A 17,257-nucleotide genomic window follows, 5' to 3' on the forward strand; every position below is an offset into this window, starting at 1 on the left:
AGAGAGAGAGAGAGAGAGAGAGAGAGAGAGAGAGAGAGAGAGAGAGAAAGTGGAGGAAACGAAAAAAACCAAGAGAAAATGGGATACGAGGAGGGGGAGAGAGAGAGAGAGAGAGAGAGAAGGAGAGAGGACAAAATCGTAGGCTGCATACCTCGCCACAAAAAGGCAGGCTACTCCGTCGTGAGAACAACAGAACCGATGGCATTCCTGCGATGGGATGCGATGCGATGCGCAAAATATCTCGGCTCTCGGTCTCCCTCGGCTTGCACCGCGTCGTCTCCCTTTTCTACGCTTCCGTACCCTCTTTCACCGTCGAATCGAGTCGAAAACACTTTCGTGCATTTTCCACACCGTCTACTCGATATGGTAGCCGTCTTTAACCCAGCGTATATATCGAAGTTGCAGGAAGGCAAATCGAGTGGCAAGTTACCTGTTATATTTACCTCTTTTACTAGTTTCTATTGAAATAAAGTGAAACAAGGGAAGCGTGCGCCAGTGAACATTGATCGCTAGATTAAAGTAAACAAGCAACTTGCATAATTATATTCATTATACATATGTATTCGTATGTCTGTGCTTGATGCGTTACACCGCCGGAAGACGAGCATATTTTTCCCCGAACATTTCCTATAATCTTTATTATTATGACATATATAATAAATAAAATTCTGTATAATTTGCTTTTTTATTTTTCGTTCGTGTTTTTATTTCGTTTACTTTACATTTTGTGCAACCGAGAAGAATTAACGTCCGAAAAATCCTATGCGCCACTAGTGAATCGTATTAACAACCTCTTCCTTTTGTATATCCGGAATATCGGGACTGAATTAAATATTAGTAATCAAGGGTACGAGAATATGATTCAGCGAGGATTATGCAGTTAAGAATTATCTGAATCTGTGGGTCGATACTGTATCAGTTTTGTCTGTACTTTTGATAAATTTGTCTTAGGACGGTATTCATAACCCGTTCCTTGTTGAATAAGAATTTCTTATTTATACATTGATGCATGCAGATACTTGCGCATGGGTATAAATAAGCAATCTTTATTCCTTATATAAGGAACGGCTATGAGCTATGAATATCGTTCCCTATGCTCGACCTAATGGAAGGTGCGTTATGATAACGGCGAAGGGAAGAAGCTATCGAGATCGTACGCGGAAGAGAGAGCAAAGGAAAGGAGGATGGTCTAGGGTACTCTAGGGGAGGCTCGGAATCGCGGAGGGACGATGAAGGTTGATGTAATTAAGGCGTGTCAGCTCGAATATTAAGTGACGTGCCTCTTTACGGTGAATGGAGACGGAAGTTGTCTGGTGACATTATTTAACGATATCCGTTCGCTCGAAAGACTAACGGGCCGACGATTTCGTGTAAATACGACGTCAAGATAATATCGCGACGAATTTTATCTGTAACGAGAACGTATGAACTAATCGGGTTTACGTCACGCGCCAAAAGCCAATACAGTGGTAGATATTTAATTGCTTCAAAATGCATCGACACGACGGACTTTGGATGTTAAGTTAACTCGTCAGCCGTGTTAACATAGGGAGCTTTCCAGCAAGCGACACAAGCCTTGTTCTATCTTTCTTTTTTGGTAATCAGTAACAAAGATAAAACGATACTTGTGTCGCTTGCTGGAAAGCTCCCATAGTTTATAAGCTGCGAGAGTCTGGGCGCGGAATATCTCGGGATATCTCGGGATGCCCTCGCAAATCAAAAGGCGGGACCGTAAAATTATCGTAGGCGTGGTGAGGGTACCGTCGCGCTCCCGCCACGATGTTAACGTCGGGGCGCGGTACAGGGGGGTCGGGATCGGGATGCCGCAGCTTGTAGAAATTTCAATCGCGATGCAAAGATGCCCTGGAGGCGAGCGTGTGCACCGCGACCGGCTGGGATGAGAAAAGAGAAGTGCGGCCTCTGTCTAGACGGCGACTTCCGGCATCCAGGGGGGGGGGGGGGGGGGGGGGGGGGAGTCCCGTTGACCTCCGGCGCGTGTTGCACCTGGTATAACTACGGAATACTTCGTATACTTCGTCGGAAGCGTTTATTTGCACTGGCGTAAAGACACTACGCCGCGCCATCGTGCGCGTCAATAAATTTACGATGCGTCTTACGACGCGACTACTGCGATCGTATGCAAAGATATTGATGAGTTTGATAAATTTATCGTCGTTCTTGCGTTGCCATCGAGGCTCATCGAGATTTAAACGACACCGGGAGGGAAAGCACGAAACGTTGCTATTTTTAGAGCATCGGGCTATCCTGTGAACGTATTTCGCGCGGAAGACGGCCAGAGATTCGCTGTGCTCGGTCGCACAATAGCGCAGCACATGATACAACAGGGGCTCTATGTGGCTGGTTCGAGTGGCGCCAAGCCGATGGCTTCCGGCTTTTGATGAAACTTAACGAGCCGCAAGCACGAGAAAATGACGAGCGTTACGTAGCTTATTTGCCTATTTATAGGGCTACCGCTGTCCGACATATTTTTACTCGCATTATTTTTGCCACATTGATTAATTAATACCTTGTAAACGTTATAAGATTCATGGACGGTATCATTAAAGAAGGATTTTTATCTGATTAATTAATGGACGTTTTATTATTAAGATAGAGTTGCAGTTGCTCGTGCAATATATTTCGTTGTAAAAGTGGCGCAAGTTGTCGGTTGTCGGTCTACTTTTTTTTTTTAAGGCAATATGATACCACAATTGAAACCTTGGCCGAATTATCGATCGCACAACAACGTATCTACGTATAAAGGTCTAAGAGTGGCATACTGTTTCATCTTCCGCATGGACCGATTGCTTTTATCTTTTATCGTTCGAATAATTACGAAATTTCCAAACGAATTTATAACCGATATACACCATCAATTTTCATATGTCCGCTCGCCCGCAGGTCGCAGGCGCGCGGAATGTATGAAATATGCTCGAATATATTTTCACGCGATATTCTTTGTTGGCTACCGCGTTGCTCATTCCTTCAGCCATATCGAGCCAGCCATAACTACATGGTCGCTTGCTCCTTTCATGCCGCGCGTCATCTCTGTAGCCGGTTTAATCGAGGACTTTTGCAACTAAAGTGTCGATCGCGTAGAACCAGCTTACGCGGTGGAAAGAAATCTGCGAGATAACTGACGAGTAAAAATATTCGCGATCAGTTTATTTAATTTTTTTTTTATGTGTTATTTTACTGTTTTATTTATTTATATTTTATTCATTTTATTTATTTGTCTGTTGATTGCAGCGCGATGTGAATATCTTTCCAATTTAATTCGTTAATTTAATCTTCGCTTTATTTATCGGCGGGAGTAATTTTATAGTAATATGCAAAAAGAGAACGTTACAAGAGATGTCGGGGTATTGTACGATAAATATAAAAATATACAGGAGAGAGAGAGAGAGAGAGAGAGAGAGAGAGAGAGAGAGAGAGAAATAAGAGATAAAAGACTATGTTAATAAAAAGAAAGGCGTTGAAGATATACGAGTAATTATAGCAATATACAATAAAATAGAAATCGCACAGTAATAATCGCGATGAGAGTTAAATCCTAATTAGCTAAATGTTGAAAATAAGCAACAATAAGGAGTTTCTAATCTTTTTAACACTTCGAATAAAGTTCCGTTTCTATATTAATTCTCCATAAGAAGATTCGAGTAAACCGTACCAGGTCTTTCGGACGTTTTATTTATCGATCGATTTTCGTTGTGTCCAATTTTATATATTGTACCGGTCATCAGTAGCGTAGCATTTAATTTTTTGCAACGGGTATCCCCGTCGACTCGCTTGGTTCAGATAGCCGGTTCAACTCAACTCAACTCTGATGCGCAAATACAACAACCACATTCCACGACGATTTCACGTTGACGTTTGTAATCTCTTCGGCTTGTCGCTTCGGGATACTCTCACTCCCTGTTTACTATTGTTAATCCATATGCGATTTTCCCCGATCCGATATACCTATACCGTACACGGATTATCGATTAAAGGGAAATGTCGCGCTCGATCGACGCGCACTTTGCTATTCCGTTTACAAGTTCGAATTATGCAAATGTAAATTATGCAAATTATTTATTATGGAAATGAGAACGGAAGAACTGGGATCAGGGAAAAAGGCGGACTCGCGACGATAGTCTGAAATTTTCTCTCTAGAGACGGAGAATGCCGTTTCGTCAAGTGTCGGCTGACATTCTCCGCAGTATTGCATCAGAGTAGCGTACTCTTGGCTGCGAGGTACCGCGCGCTTCCCGCGAGGTGAACACGTTCGGCGGGATCGGAGGATCTCGTTATGTCTGGGACGGCCTTTATTGAGAATACAAAGTAGCGATCATTCAAGACGGAATTGCCGGCGCGTCGCGACTATATCGTCGAGTACGGGTCCGAGCTGGGGCCGGGCTGGGGCCGGCAGGCCAGGCCGGATTGAGGAATGCCACAGGGTAGCATCGCACGGATGTGTCAGTGGGCAACGCAGGAGCCGGACACATTGATACGCATTCGATCTATGTATAGAGCATCCAAGTGCTTCGGCCTTTGGACGAATGGCTAAGCAACCTTGGGGAGAGTGTTTGGAATGTGCCGGCCGTTGCAACTTCTTAAGTAGGCTACAGAAACGATGAATCCCCCGACTGTCCCTTCGTAACGCCCGTTACCTGCGTACCGGGTGCAACCTCGCGCGACACACGTGTTGCCACCTTGCAATTTTGTCGCGGCTCTCTCTCTCTCTCTCTCTCTCTCTCTCTCTCTCTCTCTCTCTCTCTCTCTCTCTCTCTCTCTCTCTCTCTCTCTCTCTCTCTCTCTCTCTCTCTCTCTCTCTCTCTCTCACACACACACACACACACACACACTCTCTCTCTCTCTCTCTCTCTCTCTCTCTCTCTCTCTTTCTCGCGCCCCTCCCCTCTCGCTACCGCGTACACTTCCTACAGCTGCGAAATACGATCGATGGCGTTTCACGGAAGGAGCGTTTCGCTGATTCTTGACTTTGTTAAAAAGCGGAACCCGGATGTCAAGCAGAAAAAATGTACAATCGGGTGCATTAATCGCGCCCAGTGCGCTTGCGTTCAACGGTCAAATTTCTCTGTAATATTCCCGAGGCGTATATCTTTTTCGCTTACATAATTAATCGCGCTGGTTCAACGCTCGCTTCATGCTCGCGAAAAACAAGAAGAATCGAAACGCGCGTCCGCGAAATATATCCGTGAACGCCGAGCACGCGCCAGCATCTTAACAACGCCCCCGATCGTACAGTAACGTCGCGCGTCGTCTACACTGTCACTCTGCCTATCTATATTTGCGTATTTATTATTGCGTATTAACCGCTACTATTTGCAAAAAGTGTACGTTAATAACCTGAGATAATAATTATTTGTAATTGGTAACTGATTATACGATGACAAGGCGGCTAAAACTAGAAGGGAGATAATGCACGCGCTAAAGATATCGTGCAAAATTTAAACATACGTGGCGTCCGCGCTTAATTATCTCTTCAGCTTTTCCTTATCGTAATTTTGAAAGATCTTCACAAACAGAGTTTTTTCTCCTTACCTTTTTTTTCCTTGCCTCGGCTTCGGTCGCTTAATACAACGCTCGGATCTTCACGAACCCATTGTTGTTTCGCCTTGATCCACCGCACCGCTTACGCGTCGTACGCACGCAAATAGTATGCTCGCTGTTGCCATACGCATCGTGCAATTTGTTATGAATGAAACCTTCGCATCTCCTACGGCATCGCTTCGCCTCGTCTCGCTTCGTTTCGCTTCGTCGCCATTGACACCCGCTGGTTTCAGCAGCTTTGACGCGGCGCGGTCGAGACGTTACGCCTTCTCGTATGATGTTACACGAGGTGATTATGCGACTCGTATAATTAATTTATTGTACTCCGCAACTGTCTACACCGTCGTGAACTCTACGTTGAATATTTATGAAAATTATAAGTTGTCTGTGATCTGTTATTACGGAGGGCTTTTTGAGGTTCTTATTCAGAAGAAAGCGCAAAGTAGTCACGCAATATCGAGACTAAAATAATCTTGTAAAAAATTCCGATTTTTCTTTGTTCAGGATTATAATTCAAAAAGAGTGTAAGATTGTATAATTGCGCGAATAAAATTATTACCAGAGAATGGTAAACAAAATAAATAAATGTTTTTTTTTTTTTTTTGATGGTTCGTCAATTAAAGTGTCCTTCCAATGTTTCTTTGAAGCTCACCGACGAGTGACAGAAAACAAATGTCTGGTGATAATATTGCCAGTGCCAGTGCACCTGTCAACAAACGTTTTTATTGCAATTGAATATGCGCGTTGATCATGCGTTTTGGCAACGACTGTAGTTTCAGCAAGACGTGGTCTTTTGCGATGTATACGTCAGGGCTAGACGACTCGTATAGAGAGATAATTTGAAGGACAGTGACACGCCGTCAATTATCCTCGAGTACAAAATAATTTATGACTTTGGCCCCGCTTATTGCGCGTTAATGCTGAAAGTCATTGCTGATAACGCTAAACGCTATTACTCTTCACTATTTCTCGGATAGTAAAACATACAACATATACTTCTGCGAACAAACTCTGGCAGCAGCGTCACTTGACTTTTACGTCAGTTTTCGGTCAGTCGTTACGCATCAATCATCCTTTTATAATCACGTAATAATAACAGGACTAATTGTAAGTTACAGACCGATGACAACATTTCAAGACGTTAAAAAGACGTGACTTTTTTGGCCTTTTAATGACGTTTTAACCCTCCATCTGTATACGCTTTTTTTTGCACCGTTGGTTGGAGTGTATACGTGAGTTTGTCACGTTCGACGCTATTTTTCCTTACCTTAAAGTATTTAGAAAAATCTGAAAAAATTCACAAAATATCTGTCTACGTTATAGTTGACGATTTTATAGTCGTTTTGACCATCATCGTTTATTTAATATTTTCTGGCAAGTTTTACAATTACAAGCAGATTTCATTTCGGCTCGAATGCCGTAATACAGACGAAAGGTTAATAACGTATAGAGGATTGTGAAAATCAAAATTATATACAAAATTGTAAATCAATAAGAAACGAGATTTTTTATAAAATGTACATATATTTTGTTTTGTGTTTTGCCGATTATAAAAAAATAAAGTTACCATTAATAAAAAAGTGTGCAAATTAGAAACTTGCACATTGCTTCCTCATCATTACAGATCGCTATCATTGCTCCTATTTTATTTCGCTCACAAAGCTCTTCTTATAAGGAAGCTTGTATTTTATTTGATGCATAATTATTAGTATTTATTAGTTTGGCTTCCTCATAGAGGAAGCTTTATGAACGAAATAAAAGAGGAGCAATGGTAACGATCTGTAATGATGAGGAAGCAATGTGCAAGTTTCTAATTTGCACACGTTTTTTAATTTTAATTTAATCTTTTTATGAATTGATAGAGGGCCAGCTTAGTAGCACAAGTGCGGTTTTACAATCGACGCAATGTCAAATCAATGTTGACTTTGGGAGTTCAGGCTACATGGTCTATATATGGACTTCGCATATGAACTTTTGATCGCGTATAAAGTTGTATCTAATCAACCAATCTTAAAGAATTATATATGAAATAGGGGTAGAAAAGACTGAAAAATATAATAGAATTAGCAATAACCTGATATATCAAAATTTGCGAATCTGTCTCCAGAAATCGGTAATCTCTTCATCGATTCTCGCCAAATTCAAAACAACCTTTCTTTAAATGATACTTGATTACATATATAACTTATACACTTTTTAGTAAAAAATCGGTAACCCCTTATTCACCGATCTTTGCCAAATTCAATACCAACTTACCTTTAATGATGCTTTATTCATAAAATTTGCGGAAATTAGAGCAATCACGCAAATTTTTTTATACAGAAATTGGTAACTCTTTTATTATTAACAATTTTTCTAATTCTATTACATTCTTCAGTTTTTTCTACCTCTATTTCATATATCATTCTTTAAGATTTGGTTGATTTGTTCTTGAGTTGTAGAAATTTCAGTAAAAAGCGTACACACACACACACACACACACACACACACACGGACATTTTTTAAATGCGATTTTTTGACGTTTTAGAACATTCTGAATACATTGGCATCGAAAACTAAAAAAAAAAAACAATTTTTTCTCTGGTCTTTTCTACCCCTATTTCATATATAATTCTTTAAGATTTGGTTCATTAGACCTAGCTTTATACGTGATCAAAGGTCCATACACGAGGTTTATGAAAACAAAGCTTCCTCTATGAGGAAGCAATAAGACATTATAATAAGATTAATTACATTAATGTTACATCAATCCAAAAGTGTGCTACACTTTATTATAAAAATAGACTTCACGATACACCTAATACTAGTTGTGCAATTCCGTCATTTATATATCGTTCTTGTATCACCATTTGTCATATTTTAAATGACAAAAAATGGATCTCATTAGATGCCATCTGTCAGATGACCGACATTTGCATATTCTTTTAATTTGAAAATGACCTATTTGAAACGTATTATAAACATTTTTAAATTGATGTTATTACGTTATAATACTTACGTATCTTAAACGTCAGTTAGTTAGAGTGCATGACGTCTAGGACCGGTAATTACTACTTATCAACGTGAAAATCACATGACGTTGCTGTCTGGAAACTATAATGACAGCTACATTAGGAAAGTACTCTCGCGTTTCTTTTCTCGTGCAAATCATATTGCTACGCAATCATGGAGAAGAGACGTTTATCGCGAGATCATTTTGCGCAGGAGGGCTTAGAGAACTCGCGCGTCGCAGGTACGCGGTTTATCCCTCTATGATGAAATCGTCCCGCTAAAGCGATCCTGACAACAATACAGCTTCGCGCGAATAATGGTGGCGGGACGCGTCTTTTCCTGTTTATTTTGACGGCAGCTGGCGGCGCGGCGAGTATTTTTAGCGTTTCTCGTTGAAATCGAGCACGTCGACTCGACAACATTCCGTTACGCCCGTTCCAATACGGCGATTAGCGAAACCGAGGAAGCAAGCCGCGGTTTAATGCACCGGTTTGACTGCTGCACGTTGACGCAGCCGCGTGCCAGACGTGACTTGGCACTGGAGAACACATTCGCAATCGCAAAAATCACACCTTACTGATTTCTCAGTTTTGATTTTTACACGGATTAACGCGAATGCAATTTCCATCAGCTAATCTACGATTTCATTTGATACCGCGATATAATTACAAAAAGAACCTCGTCCATTTTATTAAGGAGTTTTGGACCATGAACGCACTTGACTTCTATATATGCATTTGTAGAGGAGGTTGATACAAATAATAATAACATAGTCATAAGTTTCAAAAACGTGGGAAAAGATATTTCCTCGGGCGTGAATTCGCATATTACCATATATAGGTACGATATTAGCTAATTGGCACTTTACACTATTTAACTTATTAGTTATTTGTGTAACAAGTGAGGTAAGATGAAAATTCCCGGGTGCGGTTACCGCACGTACGTAAACTCCGCTTACACTCCCTATTTTATGTTGCAAGTGCCTGGAAAGTGGTCTATCACGCACGCGTAGCGTGCGTAATGGGGCACTTTCCATGCACGTGTTGCATAAACTTATTGGTTTGTTCAACTAAGGGCCGGTTGTTTCAACTTGTTGGTAAGCTAACAGCTAACTAATAGTTAAATCATATATATATATATATATATATATATATATATCTTTGTCTTTCCTTCAAATTAAACAAAGATAGACATATGATTTAACTACAGGTAGTTTAGGGGTTTAGGTTTTACCTGTTACAGGTTGGAACAACCGGCCTAAGTCAGGCCTGTGCGGCCGGTTACACTCTTCGGCCAAAAGAAAAAAAAACACTCAAACGCAAGAATCAAGCTATCATCAGAGCATATTGAAGATATTTTCATGTCATTTTCTGACAATTACAGCGGTGAAGGTAATAATGAATAGGTATAATTAAGACTGGTAATTAAACCAGTTGTAACTTCTCGTTCACCGTCCCAGAACTTAAACTTATTTTTCTAATAATGTACGCAACAATACCTACAAAATAAAATTTGGTTTTAACATAAATTTTTTTTATTAAGCGGTCTGATAGATCATGGCATACTTTCTTTGTAAACTTTTTGAATTTTTGCAATATCTTCAAAATTGAAGAAAATATAGTACACGAAAATGTGCTGTGACGTCATACCTTATATGCGAAATCTTTTGAAGTTGCCGTCATCAAAGAAACTTTAGCAAGCTATAACTTTCTCAAATTTAAGTTTTTTTTTTTTTAAGTCAAAAAGTACTAAAAATCGGCTTAGATTTTCTACATTAATTATGGATACCGCTTAATAAAAAAAATTTATGTTAAAACCGAATTCAGAAAAAAATATGTTATATTATGTTATATTAGAGGAGAAGGTGGTAATATGGAACCCCTTCAATATCTCAAGAACACTTACAATTAGCTGTACTTTAAAGGTGACAGTTAGAACTTGTTTATTAGGTTGCCCTCTAGAGTTCTGGACGATAAGAGTGCTAGATTTATTAATTCTTTAATGGCGGTAGATTAATTAACCTATTTCTCTTTTGTTGATTTTCAAACCTATGAAAAGTATATATGTAAAACTTTGTTTAGGTAATTGTAACTGTTTATGATTAACAGGTAATTTTTAGAGCCAGACGCTGTATAATGTATATTAATATAATATTATCTAACGTTTCCACGTGGTGTTTAAGAATATTTAGTCCTTTTGCTGTAGCCGCTATTATTTTTCAAGATGGCAGTGTTTCTATTGTGGACCTCTAAGGTGCTGGGGTCAATGTCTGTGGATTTATTGCAGTCTCTGAACTCACAATGAGTGTGCAGAAGCAGAGAAAGAAGAATACGTGTGATTTTTGCCGATAGACGAAAGAAAATAAATTTTCTCTTTCAATTATTTTTTTAATATATTTTTTTTTTTTTAACAATATTTTTTTATGTATTTTTTTCACAATAATTTTTTTAATGGATTATTTTTTTGAAAGGCATTCAACGTTTTGTGAATTTTTAAAATTTTTAACACTCAAAAAATAGTGGAGTTTATATTACCAGCACATTATAACTTATGACTCACTTCATCTTGAAATTTCTTAAAGTTGCTCAAGACTTGCAGACAAATGACTTTGACGCACGATGGACATGAATTCTTTAATTTTGCAGTTTCGCGGTTTCGACACAATACAGACACGATATTACGATAGTCAAATCCACGTGAGTGTTTTTTCTTTCAAACTTACAATTAGCAAGCTGTCAGTGACAGCTCGTACAGCAGTTATTGACCCAGATCATTACAGTTAACATAGTATAGAATCTCTGTTGCGTTATTAATCTGTTCCGTCACGGTGTGGTTTCCTCTGTTGCAGTGTGCCAAAGTATAGACATAAGAAATAGCGTGAGTCAATTCTCAAAACTGGAGGGATGCCGGGTGGTCGAGGGCTTCGTACAAATTCTCTTGATCGATCGAGCGGAGCAATCGGCCTACACCAATCTCAGCTTCCCCGATCTGGTCGAGATCACTGGATACCTTCTTTTATACAGGTACAATTATTTGCAACTATATCAAGTATAGCTTCAAGAGGGTATTCTGGTTTGAAAGGTCATAAAAAGAAGATATTTTTCAGGAATTTTTGTAGAGAAAGGGAAAAAAACGAATAACGTTCAACTTTGCATGTTTTTTAAGCCTTATTTTAAGAATATGTTTTTATTTTCTAAATAACAAAAACGCTCTTTTTTTTTATGGTATATCCTGGTCACTAGGAGCTCGCAAAAGAAACGTGTATGGACGGTGTTAAGCCGGGATTACGATGAATTTAACGTAACGGGACGCGACGGGACGCGAAGTAACGTAACGTGAACTTAAGAAATTACGATCGCCGTAACGTGAAGCAGCGTGCATTTGAAAAATGATTTGACAGCGTGGTGTGAATAGAAGGTTTGTTGTCATTCTCGTTGGTAGTTCATGCTTGGTAATTCCAAAAATGAATTCTGCTATGAGGCATTATCAGCTTTTTAACTTAATTTTGGCCGGATATTTGTATCTTCAACTGCGGAAGAAGAAATGAGTATGAACCGTTGGTGTGAGAGATTTTTCGAAGAAGAACCCAGTTTGGTGATGGACATAATTTACTTGAAGAACTCCGTTTCCGTGATTCACCCTTTTTTTTATTTACACAAGGATGAATGTCGAAAGGTAAGATTTAATGATTGTCTAGTACAAAATATAATCATTTTTACAAATTAATGTCTGCTTTCCTACATTCTGGTACCTCTTGATCTTGCTTGGTCTACTGATAAAAAAGCGCTTAGATAAATATTTTTCTGGCACAAAGTTTATTTTTACAAATTATATGTTCGCTTTCTTAGATTCGAGTATCTCCTGAGCTTGGTTGGTCCACTGATAAAGAAGCGAGAAATGTACACTGCTCTTTTACCCACTCAGAGGCTTGCTATGACATTGAGGTAAGATCATCAATGTTCGCTTATCTTGTTAATTAAGTCTCAGAAGTCGATTCAATTTGTAAATTTGCTTTGCAGATTCTTGGCAGCAGGAGACAGTCAGTATACTCTGAGCTTTTCCTATCGATGTGGCCAGAGCACTGTCTCTCAGATCCTGGCCGAATGCTCTGGCCACATCGATAGGAAAAGCTCAGAGTATACTGACTGTCTCCTGCTGCCAAGAATCTGCAAAGCAAATTTACAAATTGAATCGACACCTGAGACTTAATTAATAAGATAAGCGAACATTGATGATCTTACCTCAATGTCATAGCAAGCCTCTGAGTGGGTAAAAGAGCAGTGTACATTTCTCGCTTCTTTATCAGTGGACCAACCAAGCTCAGGAGATACTCGAATCTAAGAAAGCGAACATATAATTTGTAAAAATAAACTCTGTGCCCGAAAAATATTTATCTAAGCGCTTTTTTATCAGTAGACCAAGCAAGATTAAGAGGTACCAGAATGTAGGAAAGCAGACATTAATTTGTAAAAATGATTATATTTTGTACTAGACAATCATTAAATCTTACCTTTCGACATTCATCCTTGTGTAAATAAAAAAAAGGGTGGATCACGGAAACGGAGTTCTTCAAGTAAATTATGTCCATCACCAAACTGGGTTCTTCTCCGAAAAATCTCTCACACCAACGGTTCGTACTCATTTCTTCTTCCGCAGTTGAAGATACAAATATCCGGCCAAAATTAAGTTAAAAAGCTGATAATGCCTCATAGCAGAATTCATTTTTGGAATTACCAAGCAGGAACTACCAACGAGAATGACAACAAACCTTCTATTCACACCACGCTATCAAATCATTTTTCAAATGCACGCTGCTTCACGTTACGGCGATCGTAATTTCTTAAGTTCACGTTACGTTACTTCGCGTCCCGTCGCGTCCCGTCGCGTCCCGTTACGTTAAATTCATCGTAATCCCGGCTTTATGCTCTAAACGTGTATGCTCTAGGTATCTGAAACGCAAAAACTAAAATTTTTCTTATTTAAGAGAAGTGTGGATATCGTCTGTGTGTGAACTAGAATAAACATATTATACGTTTATTAGTTTTTTCTTTTAATAAAATACTAATAAAATTTTAAGGAAAAACTATACTATGTATTTTAAAGAGGTCGCCATTTTGTCTAGAATGGAAATATTGGTTTAGTTCTAGTTCAGACGATAGAGACACACTTCTCTTGAATAAAAAAATTTTGGTTTTTTGCGTTTCAGATACCTAGGAAAGCTATAGAATCATTTACACCGTGTGTCTATATACGTGTTTCTCTTGCAAATTTCTAATGACTAGGATATAACATAAAAGAGAAGAGCGTTTTTGTTAGAAAATAAAAATATATCCTTAAAATGTATGGTTAAAAGAACATGCAAAGTTTAACGTTATTCATTTTTTTTTGTTTCTTTAGAAAAAATTCCTGAAAAATACCTTTTTTTTATGACTTTTTAAACCAGAATACCTTCTTAAAGAGTTCTTTCATTAGCGGTGTCTATTTGTGACGGTTATTCGCATACTTTAGCCTCGCATTTATTCGTTCGTGTTTCCAGGGTAAGCGGACTTAGGACCGTCGGCCATCTGTTTCCAAATCTGACGGTTATCCGCGGTCACTCTCTCTTTATCAATCACGCCCTCGTGGCATTCGAGATGATGCATCTTCAGGAAATCGGTCTCCACTCTCTGACCGACATTCTACGTGGATCCGTGCGATTCGAGAAGAACCCGACGCTCTGCTACGTCGACACTATCGACTGGGACGTCATCGCCAAAACTGGCAAGGGAGAGCACTTCATAAAGGTGAGTATCTTCGCTTTACTCTTTTTTTTATCTCGGCGCAACATTTATAAATAGGAACGACAGGTTATTATTAGAAAGATTTGATGACCAAGATAAGTAAGTTTATCCAAGACTCGAACCTACGCGCTGCCGACAATCCTATATACATTTAATCGGCGTCATTCAGAGAGCAATTTGCATCGACATCAAAATAATATGGTCGTTTATCGATAGTCGTCCCGATGTTTTCGAAAAGATTGCGCGAACTTCTGTAGTCACAAATATTTGGGTCAAATGGGAGCATTATAACGCGCGCGCGACTCGTCACGCTTCGCGGCGTCTTTCCTATCAATGAATTGTTAAGAGAGACAAGAAATTTAAAGCAGAAGCGGTTGGAAATTACTTCATTCACTTTACAATGAATGCATGTTGTGCCGTAATGCACCGTGTGGAAACTTGTATAACGAAGCCGTGAGAAGTGACGGCGTAGCAGTGACACGATGCTTTACTATAAATACGATATATGCCTTCTGAAGCAATCAAATCGCTTTAGCATCGTGTAAGTAAAGCCATGCTATGACTACGTATCTACAATCGTATCTACAATAATATACGAATAATAATATACGATTATTCATGATAAATATCTATGATGATAGAACTATTTGTGCGTAAATTTCCCTTTTTACTTGAATGATCAATCAACTTTCGCTTTCTTCTTTATATAGGGGAGACCAGAGCACTATAAGCCACAAAAATTCAAATTCTGAAAAGTACTTTTAACCCTCCGTAGTCACACCGGGTCAATTTGACCCGAGTCTCAACTTTGCTCGTAAATATCTTGCGCGTAACTTGAAAATTGGCGGGCATGACGCCCTCTAGCTGTAGTTAAAAAAAAATTTTTTTTTAAACAAATTTTTTGCGAAATTTTTTTATATGTTAAAAATTTCTGAGGCCCTTCTTTTTTTATAGCAATCAATTTAGCAATATCGCAAGTGCATTCGAGAATTTTTTCAACACGATCGGTAGATAAATGGTCAAATGGCGAACGGTCAAAGTTCGTCTCGGCTCAAAATGACCCAGAGTGACTTTCTTGTTTGAAAAAATACGTGTGACTACGGAGGGTTAAATATAAAATTTTTTGTTTCGTTTTTTTTTTTGTAATTAAAACACTATGTAGATATATTTTAAAATTTATTTAGTGTATTTGGCAAATATTGATTAGTTTTTGAGAAAAAAATTTAAAACACATTTTTTGAAAAATAACCCAAGGTGCCCCATACTCGGGGCACCATGAATCTGTCACTGGAGCACTATGAGTCACACACAAAAAATAGGTTTGTTTATTCAAGAAATAACGAAAAGTTACAAAAGTTGAAAATAAATTTTATTTTACACGTTTTCTTATGACACTGTTCAGGATTGGGCAGGACAAACAACGATATCAGAACCCACTACTGAAATATATATATATATTTTTTTAGACAAACTAACTTTTGACATATGTTTTCTTCAATTAAAAATAACATATGTATATCATCAACCTATTTATTTATTATCAACCTTGGTGGTGTGTGTGACCCAGGGTGCCGCAGCATTGGGTGTCCCATGGTGCCCCGAATGCACTTAACATAGAAAACGGTGAAACGTAATAAAAAAAAAAAATAAATGATACATGATTATCTGTAGTGTAGTAAAATGACAAAAAATGCTAGAAAGTTACACCTAATTTTTAATACGTGTATATTTTACTACAAAAACAATATTAAAACATTTCTAAATGGTTAAAAAGTTATTTACGCATCACGAAAACCATTTATGTCACGTGCGTCTCGAGAGACTTTGATGACTGTCACCTATATAGATACGAAGTATGGGCAACGAAATAACTGTCACATGATGTTAGTTGAATCAACCTAAACATTCTGGATTACCCTAAACAGTCAATGACCCATGCTCATGGTGCCCCGGTCTCCCCTACTCGTATAAGTAGTATCGGAATATCTCGTGAAAAGCGTATCGTTACGAGAAACGGCAACAGTATTGATCATCGAATACGAGCCTTTCGCAATGTGTTTTTCGACCTTCGTATCGGCTCAATGTAGTATATAGTCTTGACTTTCTTATACGATAGTTCCGCACGGTAGCGAAAGAATTTCCTACGTCCTGCTAAAAAAATTTAACGCGCCTATTTCTCCTTCTCCAAGTATATACAGATTTCATTTTGTTGACTCGGATGGCATTCGAAAAGATAAGATACGTAAATATAGATTAAGATCAATTATACGAAGAGATAATGGCAATAAGGTGACCGGATTAGATTCTGACAATACATATATCTATACCTATGTAAAAGGTGTCGAATTAGAAATGCTAATGTATTTTTATTACTTCAACGTGCTGGCATGCTTCTCGCGTTGATTTAAATAGCGGCAAGCATTTTTGTTTTTATAAATTATCATGTTTGAAAACTCACGATAGCATAAGAAAAATGTTGAGGTCGTTGGAAATAAATGTTACAAAAAGGCAAAATTTCGAGAGAAATTACATGAAAAAACGCAAATTAATAGAATTGTGTTATAATGCATTCTCATTTTATTTATAGGATAACAAGCCAACGAATGGTTGTCCGGTATGCGACAAAAAATGCCCGGCAAAGCAGACGAAACCCGATCAGACTCTGTGCTGGAATCGACAACACTGCCAACAAAGTAAGCTATTACGACGATCGATTATATTGGCGATTATATTATACATATAGAGACCTTTCGCTGAGTCCTGAGCTGGATTCCCGTAAAATTGTCACGAGCGACGAGTTAAACGGTTTTTGAATTTTTTATTTGAATTTATTTAAAGGATTTTGTTCAACTGCTTATTCCACACATCGTAGAAATTTTACAGTTATTATTATTATTATTATTATTATTATTATTATTATTATTATTATT

General features: G+C 38.4%; 1 protein-coding gene across 3 annotated transcripts in view; it reads left to right on the forward strand.

Moving 5' to 3' along the window:
• The window catches only part of LOC112457197 (insulin-like receptor), a 57,890-nt gene that overhangs the window by 30,271 nt on the left and 10,362 nt on the right, over window positions 1-17,257 (forward strand). For all 3 annotated transcript variants that reach the window (XM_025020121.1, XM_025020122.1, XM_025020123.1), the window contains 3 exons: window positions 11,396-11,570; window positions 14,084-14,330; window positions 16,915-17,020. In XM_025020121.1, the coding sequence (XP_024875889.1) occupies window positions 11,396-11,570; window positions 14,084-14,330; window positions 16,915-17,020 (528 nt within the window). The remainder of the gene's footprint in view (window positions 1-11,395; window positions 11,571-14,083; window positions 14,331-16,914; window positions 17,021-17,257) is intronic.

Source organism: Temnothorax curvispinosus, unplaced genomic scaffold (genome assembly GCF_003070985.1).
Source record: "Temnothorax curvispinosus isolate PA1 unplaced genomic scaffold, ASM307098v1 QBEX01007608.1, whole genome shotgun sequence".
In the NCBI taxonomy this organism is placed as follows: Eukaryota; Metazoa; Arthropoda; class Insecta; order Hymenoptera; family Formicidae; genus Temnothorax; species Temnothorax curvispinosus.